The sequence below is a fragment of the Muntiacus reevesi genome, chromosome 18 (genome assembly GCF_963930625.1).
Source record: "Muntiacus reevesi chromosome 18, mMunRee1.1, whole genome shotgun sequence".
NCBI lineage: Eukaryota > Metazoa > Chordata > Mammalia > Artiodactyla > Cervidae > Muntiacus > Muntiacus reevesi.
In genome coordinates this window covers 11,101,887-11,124,640 of record NC_089266.1, presented here as the reverse complement: position 1 = coordinate 11,124,640, position 22,754 = coordinate 11,101,887, and the positions used below count along the sequence as shown (strand labels likewise).

At 43.7% G+C, this 22,754-nt stretch overlaps 1 protein-coding gene across 2 annotated transcripts in view; it reads right to left on the bottom strand.

The window, feature by feature from the left end:
* Positions 1-22,754, bottom strand: part of RPTOR (regulatory associated protein of MTOR complex 1) — a 314,337-nt gene that overhangs the window by 172,354 nt on the left and 119,229 nt on the right. For both annotated transcript variants that reach the window (XM_065909607.1, XM_065909608.1), the window contains exon 4: positions 13,267-13,425. In XM_065909607.1, coding sequence (XP_065765679.1) covers positions 13,267-13,425 — 159 coding nt within the window. The remainder of the gene's footprint in view (positions 1-13,266; positions 13,426-22,754) is intronic.

Here is a 22,754-nt window from a genome sequence, read left to right as displayed (position 1 = left end):
CCTTCACACCCACCCTTCCTCTGCCACCCACCTGCAGGCAAACCACAGCGTTCTCCATAAAGCCCAAAGCTCTGTGTGCTCCTCTGATCCTGTTCACCATCTATTCCAAAGCTTCTCCAGGCTTCTATAATAGAACCCACTCCTCACTTACAAAGTCAGCTCGGAAGAGTTGCCTAGGTCCTCAAATGTGCAGGGTTTCCCTGCGGTCCTCTTCATTTCAGTCCTACCAGTAAGCACTTTATCCTCCAGATGATTTAAATCACACTGAAGGTGTACAAGTGGATTTGGCCCCATAAACTTTTTTCAAATCACGGAACAGTAAGATATTAACATGAATCTGCTAAATGAAATATTTTTCTGGACATGCTGTACTGTTCAGTACTTGAAACCACTCTAGCAATTACTGGTAAACATAGAGAGGAATGGTCCTCATCTCAGAAGAGAAATTATTAAAAATCCACACTCAAAAGTAACATTTTAAAGCAATTCTTCTGCATAGAACACCCCACTTATTTACTGTTCCTCGGGCACTAATGGTTTAAGTGGTGTAACTCTGGCAGAAATCAATTCTATGCACTTACAGGAAAGGTGACGGTGTTCCCTCAAGGCTGAGCCACAAACAATGCCTCTGGTATTGCCAAGAGGATCATTTCTAATGCAACACAGAAAACGGGCAGAAGACTGGAAGACCAAACCAGGCCTGGGGAAGACTGCCATCAAGGTGATGGCAGAAGCTTTCTTGTTAAGCACACTCGTCACCAGCTGCAAGTCCCATCCCAGACAGGGGAGGACGTGCCAGCAGCACAGGTGTGGTGGGGGTGCAGGCATCTTCAGCACAAAGGGACCACCCTCTGCTTACACCAGGCCATTTTACCCTGCAAGATGCAGTCAGCTGGGGTTTTGCTCACTGTCACTGCAGAAGGTTAGAGAACACCTGGACATGCTCTCTCTAAATAAACTCTCACGGAAGGGTTCTAAAGAAAGCAGTTCTTCCTAATGAACCTGTAAATGCGGCACCCAATCAAAATACCAGCAGGGGTTTCCTTTAACGGAATTTGACAAGCGATTCTAAAGTTAGCTAAAGAGACACATATAAGAATACCCCCTCAAAAACTGTGAAGAAAGAATAACCAGTGGGGACTCACGCTGGCAGATATTAAATACATTATAAATCTCTATTGTAATTACAGGATGCTATCAGGGAAGGAGAGACAAACAAATAAAACAGGAGGGAAAGTCCAGAAATAGACCCACAAATACAACTGTAACAGTGGTGGCATTTTACCTCAGTGAAGAAAGAATGAACAATTCAACAAGTGATTCTGTAAAATCTAACTGATCATTCAATATTGCCATCTGAGATTTCACACAGAAAATAATCAGGACAGATTTAAAAAATAAATAAAAAGCAGAACAACAGATTTAAAATTTTGTTTTAGTGTAAGACTCATGAACATACGAAAGACAGAAAAATTTAACAGCATAAAAATAATTCTGGTAAAAGTGCATATCAATGACAAGCAATTTAAGAATGAAGTAGGTACAACGTATGTGACATAGGGTCTGTATTTAGGATGTGTGTATATACAAGCTTGTGCTGCAAATCAACAAAGGCAAAACAACAGACAACAGGCATAAGCTGCACACAGGCAACTCACAGCAGAAACATGATGATCAACAATTATGAATGTTTCACTCTCTCGATTAATCATGGAAATGTGAATTACAATGAGAATCATCCATCTATCTACCTATCTTCAACCAGCAAACTGGAAAAAAATATAAAAGATAAATAAAGCCCCATGTTGACAAGGATGTTCAACAGGGCCCCAGCTCATCATTGCTGTAGTATAAATTTAGGAAGATTTTTTGGGAAGGCACTTTGGGTGGTTCTTAAAATTTTTTAACGTACATGCCTTTCACTTCTAGGTGTCCATCTTATAGAAATACTTGCATTTGTATGTACAGGGATCTCTGATACTTTCATTAGTAAAATCCTGTAAGCTGTCTACATGCTACTATGGAAAAGACAACCTATTTTTTTACCCTTTTCATCATCAACGTAAGTTTAGCTGAGTACTGTTCCCAGTTTCCTCTGCAGCTAAGTCTGATCTTGCAGCCTAATTCTGACCTGTGGGACATGATCAGAAATGTCTTGAAATTATAAGTGCTGCCCTAATGCTCACCTCCTCTTTCCCTTCCTGGGAAGAAACACAAACATGCCAGGCCATCCACCTTTGACCGTCCAGGGGGCTGCAGAGTGGTGTGATGGAAGGACTTGGGCCCGGTGTCATGAGACAATGCCACAGCAGGCCCAGATGGCCCAGAGGACTGTCACAGACAACCTTGGATCCTAATATATCCAGTATGAAGGGATCATTAAGCAAAAGGGGCCCATACTATGGAACATCATGCAAGGTTATTTATAGGCACTGACATGGAGAGATGTCAGAGGCTTGTAATGATTTTTAAAATCCAAGTATTAGAACCTCATATATAATATGATCCCATTTTGTGTGTAAAGCACCACATCCCCAGCACGTAAGTTGAATGGAATAAGAACTCAGCAGGCATGTGCTAAGGGAAAGGTCCTATAAATGGTGCTGAAAGAACATCGAACAGCTAAGGGCTGCTGTCTCTGACTCAGGAGGTGACAGGGGAGTGGGGGCTGGTAAGAAAGTGTCACATCTATTTCTTTTAAGACCTCTTTTCTCTTGGAACATTTTAGAATAGAAATTATTTGTATTTTTTAAAAGACAAAATGTACATAACTACTAAAAGGAGGGAGGAAAAGGGTAAGCTCTGGGGTTCACTATAATGTATGTTCATTAAGTGTTTCATAACCAGAAGGTATCACATGTTATCTGTATAAGTAAAAAGGCTTCAGCTAAGCCACACTGAACAGAGCAGACATGAATCAGTGCCTCCCTGGACACAGCAGGGAGAGCAATCCTCTCCAGCCCTCTCGCCAGCAGCCTCCTTTCCTTGCTGACATGCAGGTCCCACTGCTATGGGGGGGTGAGGGGCGTGGGGGAGGGTGGGATGTTGAAAATGAACCCGTTAAGTAGGTAGGAACACCCCTACACTGAAAGGAGAAAGGATTTTAGCACCAGCCTAGGAAACCATCGCATTTTTATATACCAGCCACACTCTGCTGTTTACCTGCTTCCCACAAGGTTCTAGCTCAGTGACGAGTGGCCGCAGACGACTGGGGCAGTTCTGACCTCCTTCCTGCCACCCCTTCATCCCCACGACTGTCGGGAAAGGGTGATGCTGTCATCTTTGCTGCCTTCTAGGTACCCACAAGACCCAAAGACAGGGAAGAAGCACGAAATAAAATATATTTTAACATGTTGAATTCTGAAGTCTGGCCTTTGTAACTAAAATGTACTTTTTATATTTCCCCCAAATCAAGTTACTTTTTAAATTTCTGAGATACAAAGGTAATTAATGGTGATTCACTAAAATAATGAAGTACTAATTCATCAGGTAACCTGTTAAGCATTTTCCCTTCCATTCCCTGTGCCTCTGGCTGCCCCTGAAATGGTTCAAGCAGAGTTGTCAGCCACTGAGCCCCACTGTAGGGCAGAACTGTCTCCATTCTCTAATGCTGTCCAAGGGACAGCATGCAAGGAGCTTTCACAATTGGTCTTCAGCCTCATGATTTTTAGTTGTGAGAGGGGCTGGCACCCTAGGTTGTCCACAGGGATGCTTGGCCACAAAGAATGGCTTGGATCCATTCCTCCAAACAGATGGGCTGCATGCTGGGTGCAGCCTCTGGAATGCCAGTTGAGGAGAAAGGGCCTTCGTAGCTGAGGTGGAGGCACCCCAGCACTGTGGGCATTTGGGGCTGCCCACTTGGTGTGGGGCCCATCCCAGGCTCTGCCACGCCTGGCAGCATCCCTGGCCTCAACCCACTACCATCTAACAGCACTTACCCCTCTCTGCCAGTCACGACAACCAAAAGGTTTCTGGCAGTGGTGGTGGTAGTTTAGTTGCTAAGTTGTTTCCAACTTCTGAGACCCCGTGGACTGTAGCCCACCAGGCTCCTCCATCCATGGGATTTCCAGGCAAGAATACTGGAGTGAGTTGCCATTTCCTTCTCCAGGGAATCTTTCCAACCCAGGAATCAAACCCACTTCTCCTGAATTGCAGGCGGATTCTTTACTGCTGAGCCACCAGGGAAGCCACCAAAAGATCTCTGGACATTTAAATGTGCCCCTGAGAGGGAGGAAAACCTCCCTTGAGGAGAACCTCTGCCTTTGAGGAGAGACAATTTCATTTAAAGCAGGAGGCATATTCTGCAGTTTAGTAAGCCCGTAAAACTTGGAAGTCTGCGTCCCTGGAGGGATACAAAATCAACTCTATTAAACTGCATGGAGGAAAGTGGCCTTTGAGAACTAATCCTTATTAGAAAATGAGCAGGTGGATCTCATTTCCCATCTCGGAAGGATCCTGGGGAGTCTGTCAAGCTTCAGGCCAGAATCACAGTTCTGCAAACCTGCAAAGGGCAGCCAGCAGGATGCTGGCTACAGCAAGTGAGTGGAGGACAGAAACAACACTCAAAGTGCAACTATTTCTATCCCGTGCAATATCCCCATGTCTTCTAGGCTGAACCAACCTACACAAGCTGGAGAAGTCAAAGTCCCCCGCACCGAAGGCCACCTGGAACACTCCAGGGCCTTTCAGGCAATGGTTTAGTTTCTCTCCCACCAAAAACTACAAGTACAGAGAATTCCTAATCAAAGCATCTCTCCTTTTTCTTGAAAAACACATATCCAAGGCCATGTTTTCATTTCAAACAAAGAAAAAGAAATAGGTTTTAGATAATTTATTCATTACACTCCATTTTAGCTGTCAGGTTATATTAAACATAAAAAAAAAAAAGCCACATGCTTCATCAGACTGTCATCGCAGCTGAGTCAACCACAGAGGCAGCAGAGCACCGAGCCCCCAGACAAGAGCTGGGAGGAGGTGCACTTTGTTCTCCAGGTAAAGCCAGCCACCTCCCAAGAAGTGGCTCTCTATCTCTGAGCAGATTCTAAGTTCAGACAGCCCCTAACTCCCAACAGTTCAACTCATGAGTTTTTTACTTTACACTGGGGCAAAGTGACATCCATACAGTAGAAACTATACTTTGAATGTCGATTTTTTTCTGGGTTAGTGACATGCACTCCTTGATGCTGGGCAGCGGCAGTGAGCACACCCTCCCAATTAGCCCATGATCAGGAGGGTGAACAACCGATACACTTACAATTACCCGGGACACAAACAACCCTTCTGTTGGCTGACGGATTCTTTATCACTGAGTCACCGGGGAAGCCCTAGGTTAGGTGCAGCAAATGCATTTTCAGCTTTTGGTATTTCCAAGTAAGATGGACTTATAGGACATAACCCCACCGTAACGCTGAGGAAGGTCTGTACATCTGCCAAAAAACTCAAAATGTGAGTCAGAAGTCTTAGTCAGCGTAAAATGGCATCCGCCTAAGGGTTTTCTGGTAAAGTCCCCAAGGGTGCATGTTTCCTCTGACCTCACAGACAGGAAGCACAGGCGCATCTGGATGTGTCACCCTTGCTTTCTCTGGATGGTAAAGGCATCTGCATGTGGTTATTCTCCAAGGAGAGCAGGGGAACATGGGTTAGCAGAAGATTCATCTTCCTTCTGAAGGAACCAGCAGCGGGAGGTGATGGCCCAGAGATGTTAGGTATGGGGCAGTGGCACTTGTGAATCAAATACTCCAGGGTTTGAAACACAAGCAAACTCCTTAAAACCCTTAAGGCTGAAGGTTTATTGGTTTTGTTGATACTTTCTCTGCCTTTCCTTTACTGTTGTTTAGTCATTAAGTTGTGTCCAACTCTTTTCGACCCCATGGACTAAAGCCTGCCAAGCTCCTCTGTCCGTGGGATTTCCCAGGCAAAAATATTAGAATGGGTTGCTATTTCCTTCTCCAGGGGATCTTCCTGACCCAGAGATTGAACCTGCATCTCCTGCATTGGCAGGTGGAATCTTTACCACTAAGCCACCAAGGAAGCCCTCTTTCCTTTATTCAGTCAAGGTCAGTTCAGTTGCTCAGTCGTGTCCGACTCTTTGCGATCCCATGAATTGCAGCTTGCCAGTCCTCCCTGTTCATCACCAACTCCCGGAGCCCACTCAAACTCATGTCCATCAAGTCTGTGATGCCATCCAGCCATCTCATCCTCTGTCGTCCCCTTCTCCTCCTGTCCCCAATCCCTCCCAGCATCAGGGTCTTTTCCAATGAGTCAACTCTTCACATGAGGTGGCCAAAGTACTGGAGTTTCAGCCTCAGCATCAGTCCTTCCAATGAACACCAAGGACTGATCTCCTTTAGGATGGACAGGCTGGATCTCCTTGCAGTACAAGGGACTCTCAAGAGTCTTCTTCAACACCACGGTTCAAAAGTATCAATTCTTCAGTGCTCAGCTTTCTTCAGTCCAACTCTCACATCTATACATGACCACTGGAAATTCCATAGCCTTGACCAGACAGACCTTTGTTGGCAAAGTAGTGTCTCTGCTCTTTAATATGCTATCTAGGTTGGTCATCACTTTCCTTCCAAGGAGTAAGCGTCTTTTAATTTCATGGCTGCAATCACCATCTGCAGTGATTTTGGAGCCCAGAAAAATAAAGTCTTACACTGCTTCCACTGTTTCCCAATCTATTTGCCATGAAGTGATGGGACCAGATGCCATGATCTTAGTCTTGTGAATGTTGAGCTTTAAGCCAACTTTTTCACTCTCCTCTTTCATTTTCATCAAGAGGCTCTTCAGTTGTTCTTCACTTTCTGCCATAAGGGTGGTGTCATCTGCATATCTGAGGTTATTGATATTTCTCCCGGCAATCTTGATTCCATCTTGTGCTTCTTCCAGCCCAGCATTTCTCATGATGTACTCTGGATATAAGTTAAATAAGCAGGGTGACAATATACAGCCTTGACGTACTCTTTCCCTATTTGGAACCAGTCTGTTGTTCCATGTCCAGTTTTAACTGTTGCTTCCTGACCTGCATATAGGTTTCTCAAGAGGTGGGTCAGATGGTCTGGTATTCCCCTCTCTTTCAGAATTTTCCAGAGTTTATTGTGATTCACACAGTCAAAGGTTTGACATAGTCAATAAAGCAGAAATAGACGTTTTTCTGGAACTCTCTTGCTTTTTCGATGATCCAGCGGATGTTGGCAATTTGACTCTGGTTCTTCTGCCTTTTCTAAAACCAGCTTGAACATCTGGAAGTTCAGCTCAATAATTGTTTACCTAATGAGTAATTTTATTTTATTTTATTTTTTTTCCTAATGAGTAATTTTAAATAAATGTTATTTAAATATGTATTTTAAAATGTTATTTAAGAATGTATTGGTTTGGAAAAACTGCACACCACTATCAGATATCTCTTATTCTGGTTTAGTATATAGTTCATTACTGAGTCTGTTGAAAGATGGATCATAAAGGTTTTTAAATGTGCTATTACCAAAAGGATTTATTTGTGATTTTTTTGGAATCAATATTTGTGCCAGACCACATTTAACATGTATTACAATTGTTACTTTATCAATACTGAGAGTACAGCAGTCCCCCTCCTTGAAAAAAGATGGTGATTTTACAGTAAATTTGATCTTTCTAGCATCTTTGTTTATGTTTGCAATGGCTGAAGACCATCAGAAAAAATTCTATTTCTTCAGGAGAAGAGTTAGCAAACTTTGGATGATCTCTTTATAAGAACTTTAGAGGTTTTTTTAAATACTATTTTCTTGATGCTGAGACGTAAAACTTTAGACCATATCTTAACTGATTTCTCAGATATTCTATATTTGAAAACCAGATTTATGGAGGAAGAGTTCTCAAATGAATGTGCATTAGGATGGCCTAGAGGGCTCGTTAAAATGCAGATCTCTGGGTCCCTCCTTGGAATAGGCTTCCCTAAGTCTTCAGTAGGGTTTGATAATCTGCATGTATCATAAACTCCAAGAATATTGCTGCTACTATAGTTTAAGAAACCCTGGTGTAGACAGTGCAAATGCTGGGGCAAACAGAGAACATTCACTTTCCAGTTTGAGTGTTACCTTTTTTCCTATGGATCACGGAGAACACTTCCTTTTTTCCACCCATGACTTAACATTTTATGTGTAATGATCAGGAAACACTTTGCTGACGATTCTTATATAAAAATATCCATTCATCCATGAGTTGACAATGTAAGAAGGGTTTTAACTACAAATTCAATTTCTTTGATTGATCTAGAGCTATTCAGATTTTCGACCTCATTTTGGGTCACTTTTGGAAAGCTGTATTTTAAAAGGCATTTTCCATCTAAGTTGTTCAATGTATTGCTATAAAATTATTAACATTTTCTTATCTTTTCAATGTCTACAGAATATGTGGCGATATCTCTCATTCCTAAATGTTGTCTTTTCTCTTTTTTTTCTTGCTACGTAGACTTGTTAATTTACAGACGTTTTCCAAAAACAAAACTTTAGCTCTGTTAACTTTCTGTATCACCTGGTCTCTGTTTTACTGATTTGTGCCCTTTATTATTTCTTCCTTTTACTTCCTTTGAGTTTCAATTGCTCAACATTTTCCAGTTTAAGGTAGACATTTATATTTTTAAGTCTTTCTTTCTGTATAAGAATTAAATAAGGCTATACATTTTTATATAAGCACTGCTGTAGCTGTATCCCACAAGTTTTGACAAGTCATCTTTTCATTACTGTTTAGTCTGAATTATTTTCATTTTCCCCTGTCATACCTTTTTTGATACATGTATTATTTAATTTCAAAATACTTGAGGATTTTCCAGGTAGCATACAATTTCAGAGTCTGTGGTCGAAGAACAGACTCTGTATGATTTCAGTTCTTCAAACTTTATTGAGACATTTATTTTTGTAAGGCAGCACAGGCCTTTCTCGTATTCTATGGGCATTGGGTGTAGGGTTCTGTTAACTGAATCGGAGCAATTGATGGTCTTTTAAGTGATTTTTTTTTTAAAATTAGAAAAATATACCATGTCTGGAGTTTTCTTTGTGAGAAAGTTTTTAATTATCAATTTTAATATTGGTTTTAACCTATCAATTACTGCCAGACTGTTACTCAAATATTGGATATGTTTCTTTCTCTAATTGGTCCTGACAATCTTGCTTTATGTATCTTAAACTCTATTAGTTATCTATGCATTCAGGATAGTTATATCTTCCTGATGGGCTGACTTGTCTGTTGCAATGTCTCTCTTCATCTCTGGCGAAACTCCTTGTCTCAAAGTCTATTTTCTTATTAGTAATAATATTGGCTCTCTTCCAGCTAGTCTTCTGTGATACACCTTTTTACATTCAAGCATCTCTCAAGACTTCCCTGGTGGTCAGTCCAGTGGCTAAGACTCTGAGCTCCCAATGTAGGGGGCATGGGTTCAATCCCTGGGGAGGGAACTAGATCCCACATGTTACGACCAAGAGTTCACAAGCTGCAAATAAAAAGAACCTGCATCTGCAATGAAGATCAAAGATCCTATGTGCCACAAATAAGACCTGGTGCAACCAAAATAAATAAATAAATATAAATATTAAAAAAAGAAATAAAGTGCATCCCTTGCTGACAGCAGAAAGTGTGATCTTGCTTCTTATTCAGTGCAACATAAACTTATAAAACACAAAGAATGAGGGATGTTCTAGAGGATAACTGGTCTGGACTCCAAAAAGTCAATATCCACTGTTCAGAAAATGGAAACACAAGTCACAGAATGAGAGGGACTCTTTTAAAAATTAATATCTGATAAAGGACTTGTACCCAACTATAAAAGGAACTCTTAAAACTGAGTGAGAAAACCAATAGCCCTATGAGTTGATAAAAGTGGGCAAAAGATATGGAAACCCTACCTAAGAAAATATACAGATGGCAGCCAAGCATATGAAAAGATGCTCAACATCATATCTCATTAAGGAATTGCAAATTAAAGGGAGATACCATGATGCACCTAATTAGAATGGCTAAAATCCAAAACACTGGCAACAACAAATGTCAAGGAGGATGTGGAGCAGTAGGAACTACCATTTACTGCTGGTGGGAATGCAAACGACGCAGCCACTTTGGAACAGGGTTTGCCAATTTCTTAGAATGCTAAACATAACAGCTAGTCTAGCAGAGGCTCTCTTAGGTATTTACCCAAATGAGAAGAAATCTTACGTCTATACAAAAATCCACACAAAAGTTTAGAACAGCATTATTTACAATTCCCCAAAACTGGAAGCAACCAGGATGTCCTTCACTAGTGGTACATCCAAATAGTGCAATCTTTTCCAGTGGTAAAAAGAAAATGAGCTCTCTAGCCATGAAAAGACATGAAGGAAATTTGAATGTATACTCCTAATTGAAAAAAGTCAGTTTTTTTTTTTTTCAGACAACATTTTATTTTATTTTATTTATTTATTTATTTTTAAAAAATTTTTATTTTTCAGTGGGTTTTGTCATACATTGATATGAATCAGCCATAGAGTTACACGAATTCCCCATCCCGGTCTCCCATCCCACCTCCCTCTCCACCCGATTCCTCTGGATCTTCCCAGCCCAAAAGGCCCAAGCACTTGACTCATGCCTCCCACCTGGGCTGGTGGTCTGTTTCACCCATCAGCAGATGAATGGATAAGGAAGCTGTGGTACATATACACCATGGAATATTACTCAGCCATTAAAAAGAATTCATTTGAATCAGTTCTAATGAGATGGATGAAACTGGAGCCCATTATACAGAGTGAGGTGAGCCAGAAAGATAAAGAACATTACAGTATACTAACACATATATACGGAAATTAGAAAGATGGTAACGATGGCCCTATATGCAGGGCAGAAAAAAAGTCAGTTTTAAAACACTGCATTCTATATGGTTCTAACTATATGATATGCCTTTTACCAAAAGGTAAAACTATAGAGACAATATGATACAAACAACGTATTTAACCCCTATATAAAACATATAATTAATCAAGACACACTAGGTTATCCCACAGAGGAAAGGTATATTTAATACTAGAAAATCATATATCTTTCAATGCATTTCAAGCTTAAAGGAGAAAAATCATACCATCATCTAACACATACATACAAAATGGCTTGGGGGGAAAAGCAACATCTATTGATGACTTGAAAAAATAAACTAGGAATAGAAGGACATCTTTTTAAAAATATTTTTATAACGCTGTGTTCATTTCTACCATACAACATGGTGGTGGTTGTGGTGGTTTAGTCACTAAGTCGTGTCCAACTCTTGCGACCCCATAGACTGTAGGCCACGAGGCTCCTCTGTCCACGGGATTCTCCAGGCAAGAATACTGGAGTGGGTTGCCATATCCTTCTCCAGGGGGTCAAACCCAGGTCTCCTGTATTGCAGGCAGATAATTTACCAACTGAGTTATGAGGGAATCGGTCACAATTATACATATATCCCCTCCCTGTTGAGCCTCCCTCCCTTCCCCCATTCCCACCTCTCTAGGTCATCGCAGAGCACCAGACTGGGCACCCTGTGTGATACAGCAACTTCTCACCAACTATCCACTTTACACATGGCAATGTATATATGTTGATGCTACTTTCTCCATTCGTCCCACTCACTCCCTCCCCTACTGTGTCCACAAGTCCATTCTTTACATCTGTGTCTCCACTGAAATGGGCACCTTTTAATCCGATAAGGGCTTTTCTTATTTTTTATTCTTTTTACAAATATCTGTAGTGAATATCATACACTGATGTAGAGGATGCACTCCTTTCAAAATGAGGAATGAGACAAGGACATGCAGTCACCACTCTACTCTCTGGGAGGTGCTGGTAGCACAGAAAGATACAAACAATAAACAGCTAGACTGGAAGGAAAGTAAACTGCTGATTTGCAAACCACATGGTAGTCTGTTAAGAAATTTTTAAATATGTACAAATCATTAGGATCAATGAGAGAACAGCAAATTAGAAAGAAAGAAAGTGAAGTCGCTCAGTCATGTCCGACTCTGCGACCTCATGGACCATAGCCCACCAGTCTCCTCTGTCCATGGAATTTTCCAGGCAAGAATACTGGAGTGGGTTGCCATTTCCTTCTCCAGAGGATCTTCCTGACTCGGGGATAGAACTCGGGTCTCCTGCATTGCAGGCAGATGCTTTACCGTCTGAGCCACCAGGGGTAGGCTAATTAGCAAATTAGCAGACATAAAATAAATGTACAAAAAATCAACTGCCTTGCCACACACCCTGATAAAAACTCACAAAACCTAATGTTTAAAAATCTGTAACCACATCAAAAAATATAAAGTATCTAGGAATAAATCTAAAAAATTATAAAACCCTTATGAAATTATAAGATACCATTGATACACACTATGAAAGAGCAGAGTTTGGAAAACTCAACAATATAAAGATGTTGAGTCTCCACCCCCCCACACCATTTAATCTACTGATTTGTAAAAAGATTGAGTATTTTCACAGAAGATCAACAGACCAAAAAGAATAAAGCAGGGAAACTCACCTTCCCAAATATCAGGAATCACTGAAAACCTAACTGATTAAAACAGCTAACTGGCATAAAGGGAGACCCACGGAACAGAACAGAGAGCTCGGAAACATACTTACTCACTAAGGAAACCTGACTGAGTCCAAAGTTGGCATTAAATGGTAATAGTATCCACTTGAAAAAGAAAAAAGATTTGAAACCCTACTTAAAAGTATGTGCAAAAATTAGTTCCAGGTAGATTAAAGACCCAAATTAATGGACAAAAATACACTTCTGAAAGAACACATGGAATATTTCGGTGACTGTGGCATAAGGAAAGTCTTCTTCAAGAAGATACAAAATGCCCACATCCTAAGGGAAGACTTAACAGGAGCCACTTCAAAATAAAGAAAGCCCATCCACTAAGGGACATCACAAGAGAACAGAAGCAAACAGACAAACCCAGAAACCAAGCCATAAACTCAGGGACATTTGCAACTGACAAAAATGGTAAAGGGTTTCTGTCTAGAATACAAAGAATTCCTTCAAATAAGTAAGAAAAAGACACACAACCTAAGTGAAAAACAGGAAACACCACTGCAAGAGGGGGAGCCTATGTGGCCAACCCAGAAACCGGAAGGCACCTGCATTTGGTTTTGTGGAAATGAATTAACTTTTGATGGTTCCACAGAAGCGACAGGAGAATAGGATCTGCAGCCAACCACCAAAACTTACAGATTCTTGTAAAGAGATAAACGAATTGGGTTCACAGGAATCTTTTATGGTGCACCCACCTTGTTGAAGACCCAGATCTCGCCATTCACAGTGGGCCTGGGCACCCCATGGCCGTTGTAGTGGAAGAGGACCCGCTCTTCCTTGGCATTTCGGCGTAAAGATGTGCAAAGCTTCTTCACTTCATCCACAGTCGGATCAAGGCTCTGTTTGTACCGTGCCTGTTGCAGGAGACAAAAATTAAGAAACTTATCATGGATTCATGGGAATATGTAAAATTAAAGCTCCATTCTTTACTCCGAGTTTGCACTGAATGGACACTGCACAAATGACCTCATGTCTCTCCATCTCCAGCTGGGATGATGCCTACTTCACAGAGAGATTGTGAACATTCATTTACTGCACAAATATTTATTGCGAAGAACCCATGAGATAAATAAGTAATGCCTGCCACACAGTAACATGAGTAAAAGGTAGCACCACTGTGATATCAAAAATATTTCTTAGAAGCATTAAATCTCTTTGGAACACTGGAATGTGGAAGAGACAACTTACTTAAACAGAGAAAGCTGTAATACATACAGCAGCAAGGGAGAATAGTTTCAAAAGGACAAGCTAAGAACGCAGAATGCCCCTCTTGCTTAGTCATATTCGCCCAGCTTGGCCACCTGCCACTACTCTTGCCTGGACCCTTGCTGATGAACCTAAAGAATACACAGAAATCAGTAGCCATATATACATACATATACACACAATCGATAGATAGTTAAAGGACACAACTGTAAGGAACTCCCACTTTTAAAGCAACAAAGAAGATTAAACTTAACAAGAAATGCACAAAAATCTGAGAAGGAAATTTTATAAAACTCTCTTGGAAAACAGAAGGAAGCGTGAACAAACTGAAGATACTCCCAGCCTGGGGAAGGTACACCCACATTCTCAAGATCAGTTCTTCCCAGGTTAAGAGTCCACATGTTCCCAATAAATATAACAACAAACTATTTCACGGAGCTGCTACTGAAGTTTGCATGGAAAATAAACATGCCAGAACACTCAGGAAAACACTGAAAGGAGAGGTATGAGGGGTCCTGCTCACCGACATTTCAACCTCCTCTGGGCCTCTATAAGGAATCAAGTGAGGATCGGGGCCCAGAGAGACCAGCCCACCAGGGAGCTACTACAGAGCCCAGAATTCGGTCCAAACATATTTCCTCGTGCAGTCCCAGTGTTACGAACACAGATTTTATTTCATTAGAAACTGTGCTGACACCAAGAGAACCTGAGTCTGCCCCCTCCGCACAGCTATCCAGCTAGGATATGTGAAGTCCTGGCTCCACTGAAAGACCATTCAGTGTCCCCCGAGGTTAGTCCTAAAGAAGAGTGTTGTTCTCCCCTACCACACACAAGGTCACGGGGTTGACATTACTCGGAGACATCAGTAAAGTTGGGGATTCGTTATTTCTGACCTTGGCTCCATCAAGGTCTTCTCCTGTGGGATGCAAAAAATGATTCAGTCTCATTTTCTTACCTGTCACCCAGAAAGGACACATTAATGGACCAGCATGAAAGGCACTACAGATATTAATAATATGCCTCCTGGGGCTTTACGGGAATTAATTAATATTTTTAAGGGCTTTGAAATGAGAAGCACTAAATTAAATGTCACCACACCATGTTAAGGTTTTGTTTCAAAACGAGAATGCCCAGGATAATGGCTCGGCGGCTGGAGGGAGTGCCGAGGCACAGGAAGCATCTCACCATTTGGGAGATTTGTGACAACTGTAGCTGGGCGTATTAAATGACAATGCAAGTCTCTGAAATACTGCCTGTTGTGCTGGGCACTGCTACTGTTAAGTCCAAATCTCGAGACAGAACAAAATACAACAGTGGAAATTTGGGGGGATGTGAGAGAGGAAGAGAACAGAAGACAGAACAACAGGAGGAAGGAGGAAAGGAAAACTGGCCCTGGGCTTAGTGAAGGGGATGGGGCTCCAGACTTCACTTCCTTCCAGGACTGTCTCCAGCTAACTCTAAATGCTAACAAAGCCTAAGCAGACTCTGCCTTCCCTGCGGAGGTGGACCCTCCTCCTGCAGATTCCAGAGGCATGCAGTGTGGGGGTGGCGGGGGGGGGGGGGTGACTCTGCTTCAAGACACTCAGTGGGCAGCGGAGGCCCTTCTCCATCTGGTGCAGCCGCACATGGCGCTGCTGTTGTGCCTGCAGGAGAATAACAGCGGTGCCCAGGGAGGAGCAGGGGCGCTGCTGGGTGGTCTCACAACAGAATTTCACAAGGAAGAAACCTGTGCTTCAGAAGCGGGCACTGCCTGTGCTCCTCTGGGGTTTCTAGTAAAGATTACTGTGCATTACTTGACTGGGAACGTGATTATGAATAATGTTATTTCCATCCTTCTACGGCAATGAGCAATACCTCAAGTTCAGAACCAAGAAACAGAAATGCCTGATTTTCTCAGAACAGTCTAGGAGGAATAAGCATACTGTTGGATTTTGGGCTGCTTCTGCCTTTGTTCCAGGGTCTTGCTAAGATTTCACCTTCTCCCTCTCCTTCCCAACTAGGAAGTAAAGGCTTCCAGGAAGCTGCTGGGCAGGGAGAAGGTCAGGTCTGCTCAAAGGACACCTGTCTCGGGTGGTGCCCCATGTAAGAAAACGCCAAGCCCTTGGCAGTTCAGGAGCTGTACACCACACCCCTCACAAAACACTTACCGTGTTACAGCCCTTTGCATCCTCACCATCACTACCGAGGCCAAACCACTGCGATCACCACCACCACCATCATTATCAGCACCTCCAGGACCAACACCATCGTCACATCCCATCACCATCATCATCACCACGTCCCTCTCCCCTCCTCTCCTCTCCCCTCTATCTGCCCCGCTCCTCTTCCCTCAGACTGCTCTGACTGTTGTCTCTTACCTCTTCCCGGGTCCATCCTCCTCCATCAACCCTCTAATGTGGCTGTGACTCAGCTTCCCTTGTTTTTTCACACTACATGCTCCTCCTGGGCAGCATCTCTGAACAAATCCATGGCCGAATTCCTTGTCGTGCTCCACATGTGCCCACCCTCTGGGCTCCCGGCCACAGTCACCGGCATCAGTCTATACCGAGTCACCCAAACCACACCCCTTGGGCCTGTCCTTTTCGATGCTCTCCTTCTCACCTCCCCTTCATCCAGTGAACCAAATGTGTGGCTGTACCACCTCTGCCTTCAGCAGGGGTCAAACAGCCCCCAACTCTCCCCAGGACTCCCCAGACCATCCTCTCCAAGTCTTTCCATTCAGTCACAGCCTTCCCACTTAAATACACAGCAACCAGGTCACTTGCCCCTGAAAATCAAATCCTCAGTGGGGGTGTCTGCTGCCCCCAAGATAGCCACCATGCCTGACCATGGCACAGACACCTTGGCCGCCCCACCCCCACAGCCCTCCGCTCAGTCACTGTATCCTTCCCAGGGGTCCTGAGCAAGCTGTGCCCTTTCACACAGACCTCAAAGCTACTCTGTTGGTAGGAAGAACACAAGGCGAGGTGTTGTGCAGCACAAGACCACTGTCCAGTCCACTTGCATGTTTTATTTTTTGTTTAAATGTTTTCACTATTTCATAGTAAGATGCTATCCTGTACAATTTTTTCCAGTGTTATCATTATAAGACTGTTCCCTCAGCCCCCAATCTCTTAATCGAAAAACAAACAAAAACCAACAACTGTTTACCTTTTAAATTGAAATGGAATACTTCAGTCCTTGAAGTACAAACAGGAGGCAGGAGTCTCCAATACACAGGTGTTCAGTCTATAAATCGCCTCCCCCCTCTCCCCCTGCCCAGAATCCACTCAGTCCTAAAGGAACTCACAGACACTGCGCTGGCTCTGAGCATCACACCTATGGAAACAGGTGCAGTTTTCATCTAAAATGTAACCAGAGCCTTCCCAAACTCATCACCAAAAGGTGGATCTCGAACAAATTAAAACCATCTCATGAGAAAAGAAGGCAGCCCAGAGCCCTTCGGCAGAGCGGGAGCAGGGCCCCCAGCCCAGCCTGGTGCCCAGCCTGCAGACCTTGCCTTGGCTTTCATGCTTATGCACCTGTGCAGCCTGAGTCTGGTCACTCAGTATAGGTAGAACCGAGTGTAGCTGCTTTTCAGAAATAAAAGGGAAGTCTAGAAACAAAGAAGTCTCTGATCACTTTCCAATTGGTTCCCACCTTTTCATATTATCCTGGAATTCTATGTCACATACAGAGATAGAATGCCTAAGCCATCACACTGACCCGTTAGGAGGACCCTGGCTCTGAGAGTGGCTGACAGGCTAGGACCGTTCCACCTGCCCAGGTCATCACTAAAATAAGAGGCTCGTGACAAGCGGTCTGCAGAGAGATCTGATCTGACTTAGATTTATGTCTGCCTCAACAATCCAGGGCCCCTTTCTACCATTCATTAAGTAGTAATTTATTTTCTGTCTTCTAAGAATCCCTCTTCTTGACTCATAGTCCTCAAGGCTCCAGCACAGACTGTTCTAGCAATCTGCTCCACCCACTTCATAGTGCTGGCTGAGCAGCAGACACAAATATTTTCAGGTATCCCACCACCCACGCCCTGCCAAGATCTGCCAAGGGCAGTGATGTCTCAAAGGAGGCTTTGACTGCGCTAAGACAAGTGACTGAACCACCTCACCATAGCCCGCCCTAAAATCAAGTTCCAGTCCATTTCCAGGCCTGAGAGCAAAGCCACCAGCTGTCAATGCTACACTGAGCCTCCAGGGAGAGAGAGGCTGCAAGCAAGCCAAGTTTCAGTGAGGTCCCTTGGAAAGTTTTGGAGTCCTCCTGGTCACCTCCTGTCCATGCCCTCTGTATCCATGACAGCTCTATGGTGGCCTCTTCCCTAGGGTCTCTGTGCTGTCTCCACCCCTCCCCACTCAACACTGGAGATGAGTCACACAGGAATCAGGTGTGCCCAGTGGTGAGTCCCTCCCCACTGCAAGAGCTGGGGTCCCTGATATGGAGGGCTTGGGTTCATCCCCAGATCAGTGATTTACCAGCCATTCAACCTAGGAAAGCTCACAAACCCAACCCAACCTCACTTTCCTCCTCTGTAAAACTAAAACACTACTGTCCCTGACTACTCCCCAGGCTGCAGGGACTATATGAGAAAGTACAAACAGTAAGCTGGAGGACACGGGTAGAGACTGGCACTGGCGCTGTACTTCTGATGTGCCAGCCTCCTGACCTTCAGACCCACTGTTCAAAGTAGGCGTCGTCACCACACCTGTCTTACAGATAGGGAGCTGGGGCACAGAGAGGTGTGGCAACGACCACGAGGTCACACAGCTGGCCCCGGCCAGGGCCCATTTTGAAGTCAGAAGCATGAGGACATCCACAGAGACCCGGAGACCAATGGTGAGCTTTCTTGTGTTGCTGCAAACTGGGGACAAGCAGGGAGTAGAAAGACGGGCCGTCCCTGGCCATCCTCACGTGCCGGCATCCTGTCATGCTTCAATATGGCCCCTGGGCTCTGACACCCCACTAACAGGAAGGCCTTCCTCTCAAGAAGGGCTCATACCCTGAGCACCTGCCTTGAATGAGCAGCAAAGATGAGAACTGCTTGGGAGACTGAGAATAGCTTAAGTCACTCACGGCTACTGATTTTTCCAAATAATTCCACATTAGCACTGACTCCCTCCTTACAGTAATGCCAGACTACCTCCAAGCAATATCAACAACTGCTAGTGACCTGGAACACTCAAAATTTACTAATCTGCCTGGTGGGCAGAGAAGGAGAAAACTCAGAATGTAATAATCTGTATGCAGCAAGTGGAGGGGGCGGGAGAGGGGAGACTGAACCTCAGTCCCTAGGGCCAGAGCATTTACTGGATACAGGAATATGGGCATTCCAAACCTGCAGTTGTGCTCTGAGCCACTGCCACAGCTGCAGAGAACTTTTGGAAACAGCTCATATATATTATCTTTAGCAGTAACAAAATGAACAAAGGGAACAAATAAACACCTAGCAGAGTGAAGAGGAAATAGGTATCGTTAAATGGTTGCCAAACCAGGCCAGGATAGCGGTCTGCTGGGGCGTGCCCACCACCTTGAGCCAAGCTGGAATTCATTCAGAGAAACAGCCACCAAACTGACTCATGAGAAGGTGTCCCTGCTTTATATCTCCTACCACCAGAGTCCACTCTGAGTCAAGCACCAGAGAGGGCTGCCCCACGGGCCAGGAGCCAACAGGAGGGTCGAACTCTCAGAGTCTCTATCTCCAGCTAGTCTATGGCCATAAATTCAAACTTTCATCTGCCATAAGAAGCATTCTTGCTAACCCCATTCATTTACTTTTCAAAGAAATTTCTCATTTCTTATTAGATTTCTTATAATGTTCAAGATCATGTCTGTAGGGGCTAGTCTGATTTCTGCATGGAGGCTCAGAAATCTGGGAGTGACAGGATGGGATGAGCTGCTGGCTCCAAGGCAGCTCCAGAGGACCCCAGTGACCTCAGGGGCCCAGACTCCACATTCAACATTGAAGGAGTCTGCCTTCCGGGTTTGTGCTCATCTACTCCACAGAATGTTTTCTAGAATACTAGTTTGGATAATTTTATCACCCCATGGTAAAATGCCCTGGCTTCTCTCCGCTCACTCACCGGTACAATCTGACTTCTACCCTGAGTGGGAGGAGAGTGGCTGTGCCTGTAGCGCCCAGGCCTCGGCACTAGAGCTCTCAGGGCCGGGGAAGCCCTGCTGGCAGGCACGCGTGGGTGAGAAATGCTGAACACTAGCACTGAAGGGTCACTATACAAGGTCAGAGTAACTCCTGGTGTTTTCAACATGAATCTTCCCAATAAGAACAGTTTTACATGAAATCTGTAAAATCACTGCTTCTCTTTCCTTTATGTATTATTCAATAACAATTTTCCCTTCCTTCCTTAATTTGCAAAAGAGGCAGGAGAGAATGAGAAGAGCTGGTTTAGTATTCAAAGTCCAGAAATAGCAACCATAGCTTTGAGATGGGGTCTGAGTCCACTTGTGAAATAAAGGGCTCGTGTGGTCAAAGTCCAGAAATAGCAACCATAGCTTTGAGATGGGGTCTGAGTCCACTTGTGAAATAAAGGACTCATGTGGTCTCTGCAGACATGCTTAGACTCTCCCCTCAGTGGATGTGAGAAACACTCTTGTCATCAGGGAGCAGTTCTGTCCCCCAGGGCACATTTGGTCTGGAAATAGGCGTGGTTGGTACAATGGGGGTGAGGGGGTGGGAGTTCTCTTGGCATCTGATGGGTAAATGCCAGGGAAGCTGCTAAATATCCTACACCTATGCTCACAGCATGTGGGGACATTACTGCCACAAAGATAAATTATCTGGCCCAAAATGTCAACCGCGCTGGATTTGAGAAAGCCTGCTTTAGAGGGAAAATATGAAGCTTTGATTTTAATGAGGACACACTGATTCTAATCTAATAAAGAGAAAAAAAAAGCATGGTGAATAAAAATGTATTTAATATACTACCACTTATCTAAGAATGAGGGCAACAAATGTGTGTAAATATACATGTATTTATATATGTATATACTGTTCAATATATACTGTTCAGCAATATGTGAACTGTGAACATCCAGATGTTCAAGCTGGTTTTGGAAAAGGCAGAGGAACCAGAGATCAAATTGCCAACTTCCGCTGGATCATCAGAAAAGCAAGAGAGTTCCAGAAAGACATCTATTTCTGCTTTATTGACTATGTCAAAGCCTTTGACTGCATGGATCACAATAAACTCCGGAAAATTCTGAAAGAGAGGGGAATACCACACCACCTGATCTGCCTCTTGAGAAACCTGTATGAAGGTCAGGAAGCAACAGTTAGAACTAGACATGGAGCAACAGACTGGTTCCAAATAGGAAAAGGAGTATGTTAAGGCTGTATATTGTCACCCTGCTTATTTAACTAATATGCAGAGTACATCATGAGAAACGCTGGGCTGGAGGAAGCACAAGCTGGAATCAAGACTGCCGGGAGAAATATCAATAAGCTCAGATATGCAGATGACACCACCCTTATGGCAGAAAGTGAAGAAGAACTAAAGAGCCTCTTGATGAAAGTGAAAGAGGAGGGTGAAAAAGTTGGCTTAAAGCTCAACATTCACAAAACTAAGATCATGGCATCTGGTCCCATCACCTCATGAGAAATAGATTGGGAAACAGTGGAAGCAGTGTAAGACTTTATTTTTCTGGGCTCCAAAATCACTGCAGATGGTGATTGCAGCCATGAAATTAAAAGACGCTTACTCCTTGGAAGGAAAGTTATGACCAACCCTAGACAGCATATTAAAAAGCAGAGACATTACTTTGTCAACAAAGGTCCGTCTAGTCAAGGCTATGGTTTTTCCAGTAGTCGTGTATGGATGTGAGAGTTGGATTATAAAGAAAGCTAAGTGCAGAAGAATTGATACTTTTGAACTGTGGTGTTGGAGAAGACTCTTGAGAGTCCCTGGATTGCAAGGAGATCTAACCAGTCCATCATCCTAAAGGAGATCAGTCCTGGGTGTTCAATGGAAGGACTGACGGTGAAGCTGAAGCTCCAATACTTTGGCCACCTGATGCAAAGAGCTGACTCATTTGAAAAGACCCTGATGCTGGGAAAGATTGAGGGCAGGAGGAGAAGGAGATGACAGAGGATGAGATGGTTGGATGGCATCACCGACTTGATGGACATGGGTTTGGGTAGACTCTGGGAGTTGGTGATGGACAGGGAGGCCTGGTGTGCTGTGGTTCATGTGGTTGCAAAGAGTCGGACACGACTGAGAGACTGAACTGAACTGAACTGATAGTGTTCAAACGTTTAAACAATTACCTACAGAAGAAAGGGGGACATAGGGCAGCAAGGATGGGAAAAGATGCCGGACTTGAATCCACCTGTCACAGCAGGGAGCACAGGTTTGATTCCAGGTCTGGGAAGACTCACATGCCATGGAGAAACTAAGCCCATGCACCAAAACAACTGAGCCTGTGCACCTAGAGCCCGTGCTCTGCAACAAGAGACACCACAACGAGAAGCCCACTTCCCACAATCAGAGAGCCGCCCCTGATCGCTGCTGCAATCACAGAAAGCCTGAGCAAAGCATGAACACCCAGTGTAGCCAAAAATGAATATATACATTTAAAAAATTTTTAAGCGGTTCCTTAAAAATTCTAAGTAAAATGAGACAAATGAACCTAACTGTGTATTCAGTTAGCTATATAACCAGGCAGACAGGGACTCTTCAGTGTGACTGTATCTACACCTTGATATCAGAAAGAACTGAACACACTTCATGTACAGTTGGCAGTAATGGTATAAAAATGCTGGTTCTGTTTCTGGCAAGTGCTGAGTGTAGGGTGAGATGAAAAGAATGAGTACTTAGGTGGTGTCCACAAAGAACGTCAATGCTCAGGGTGGGAGAAACAGCAGCTTTAAGACCCAAGGGATTAACTAAACCTTGCAGTCCTGAAGCTCAATCAGCAAGAGCTCATAATGCATTCTATCTTTAAAACAGAGAGAAAGAGCACATGGGAG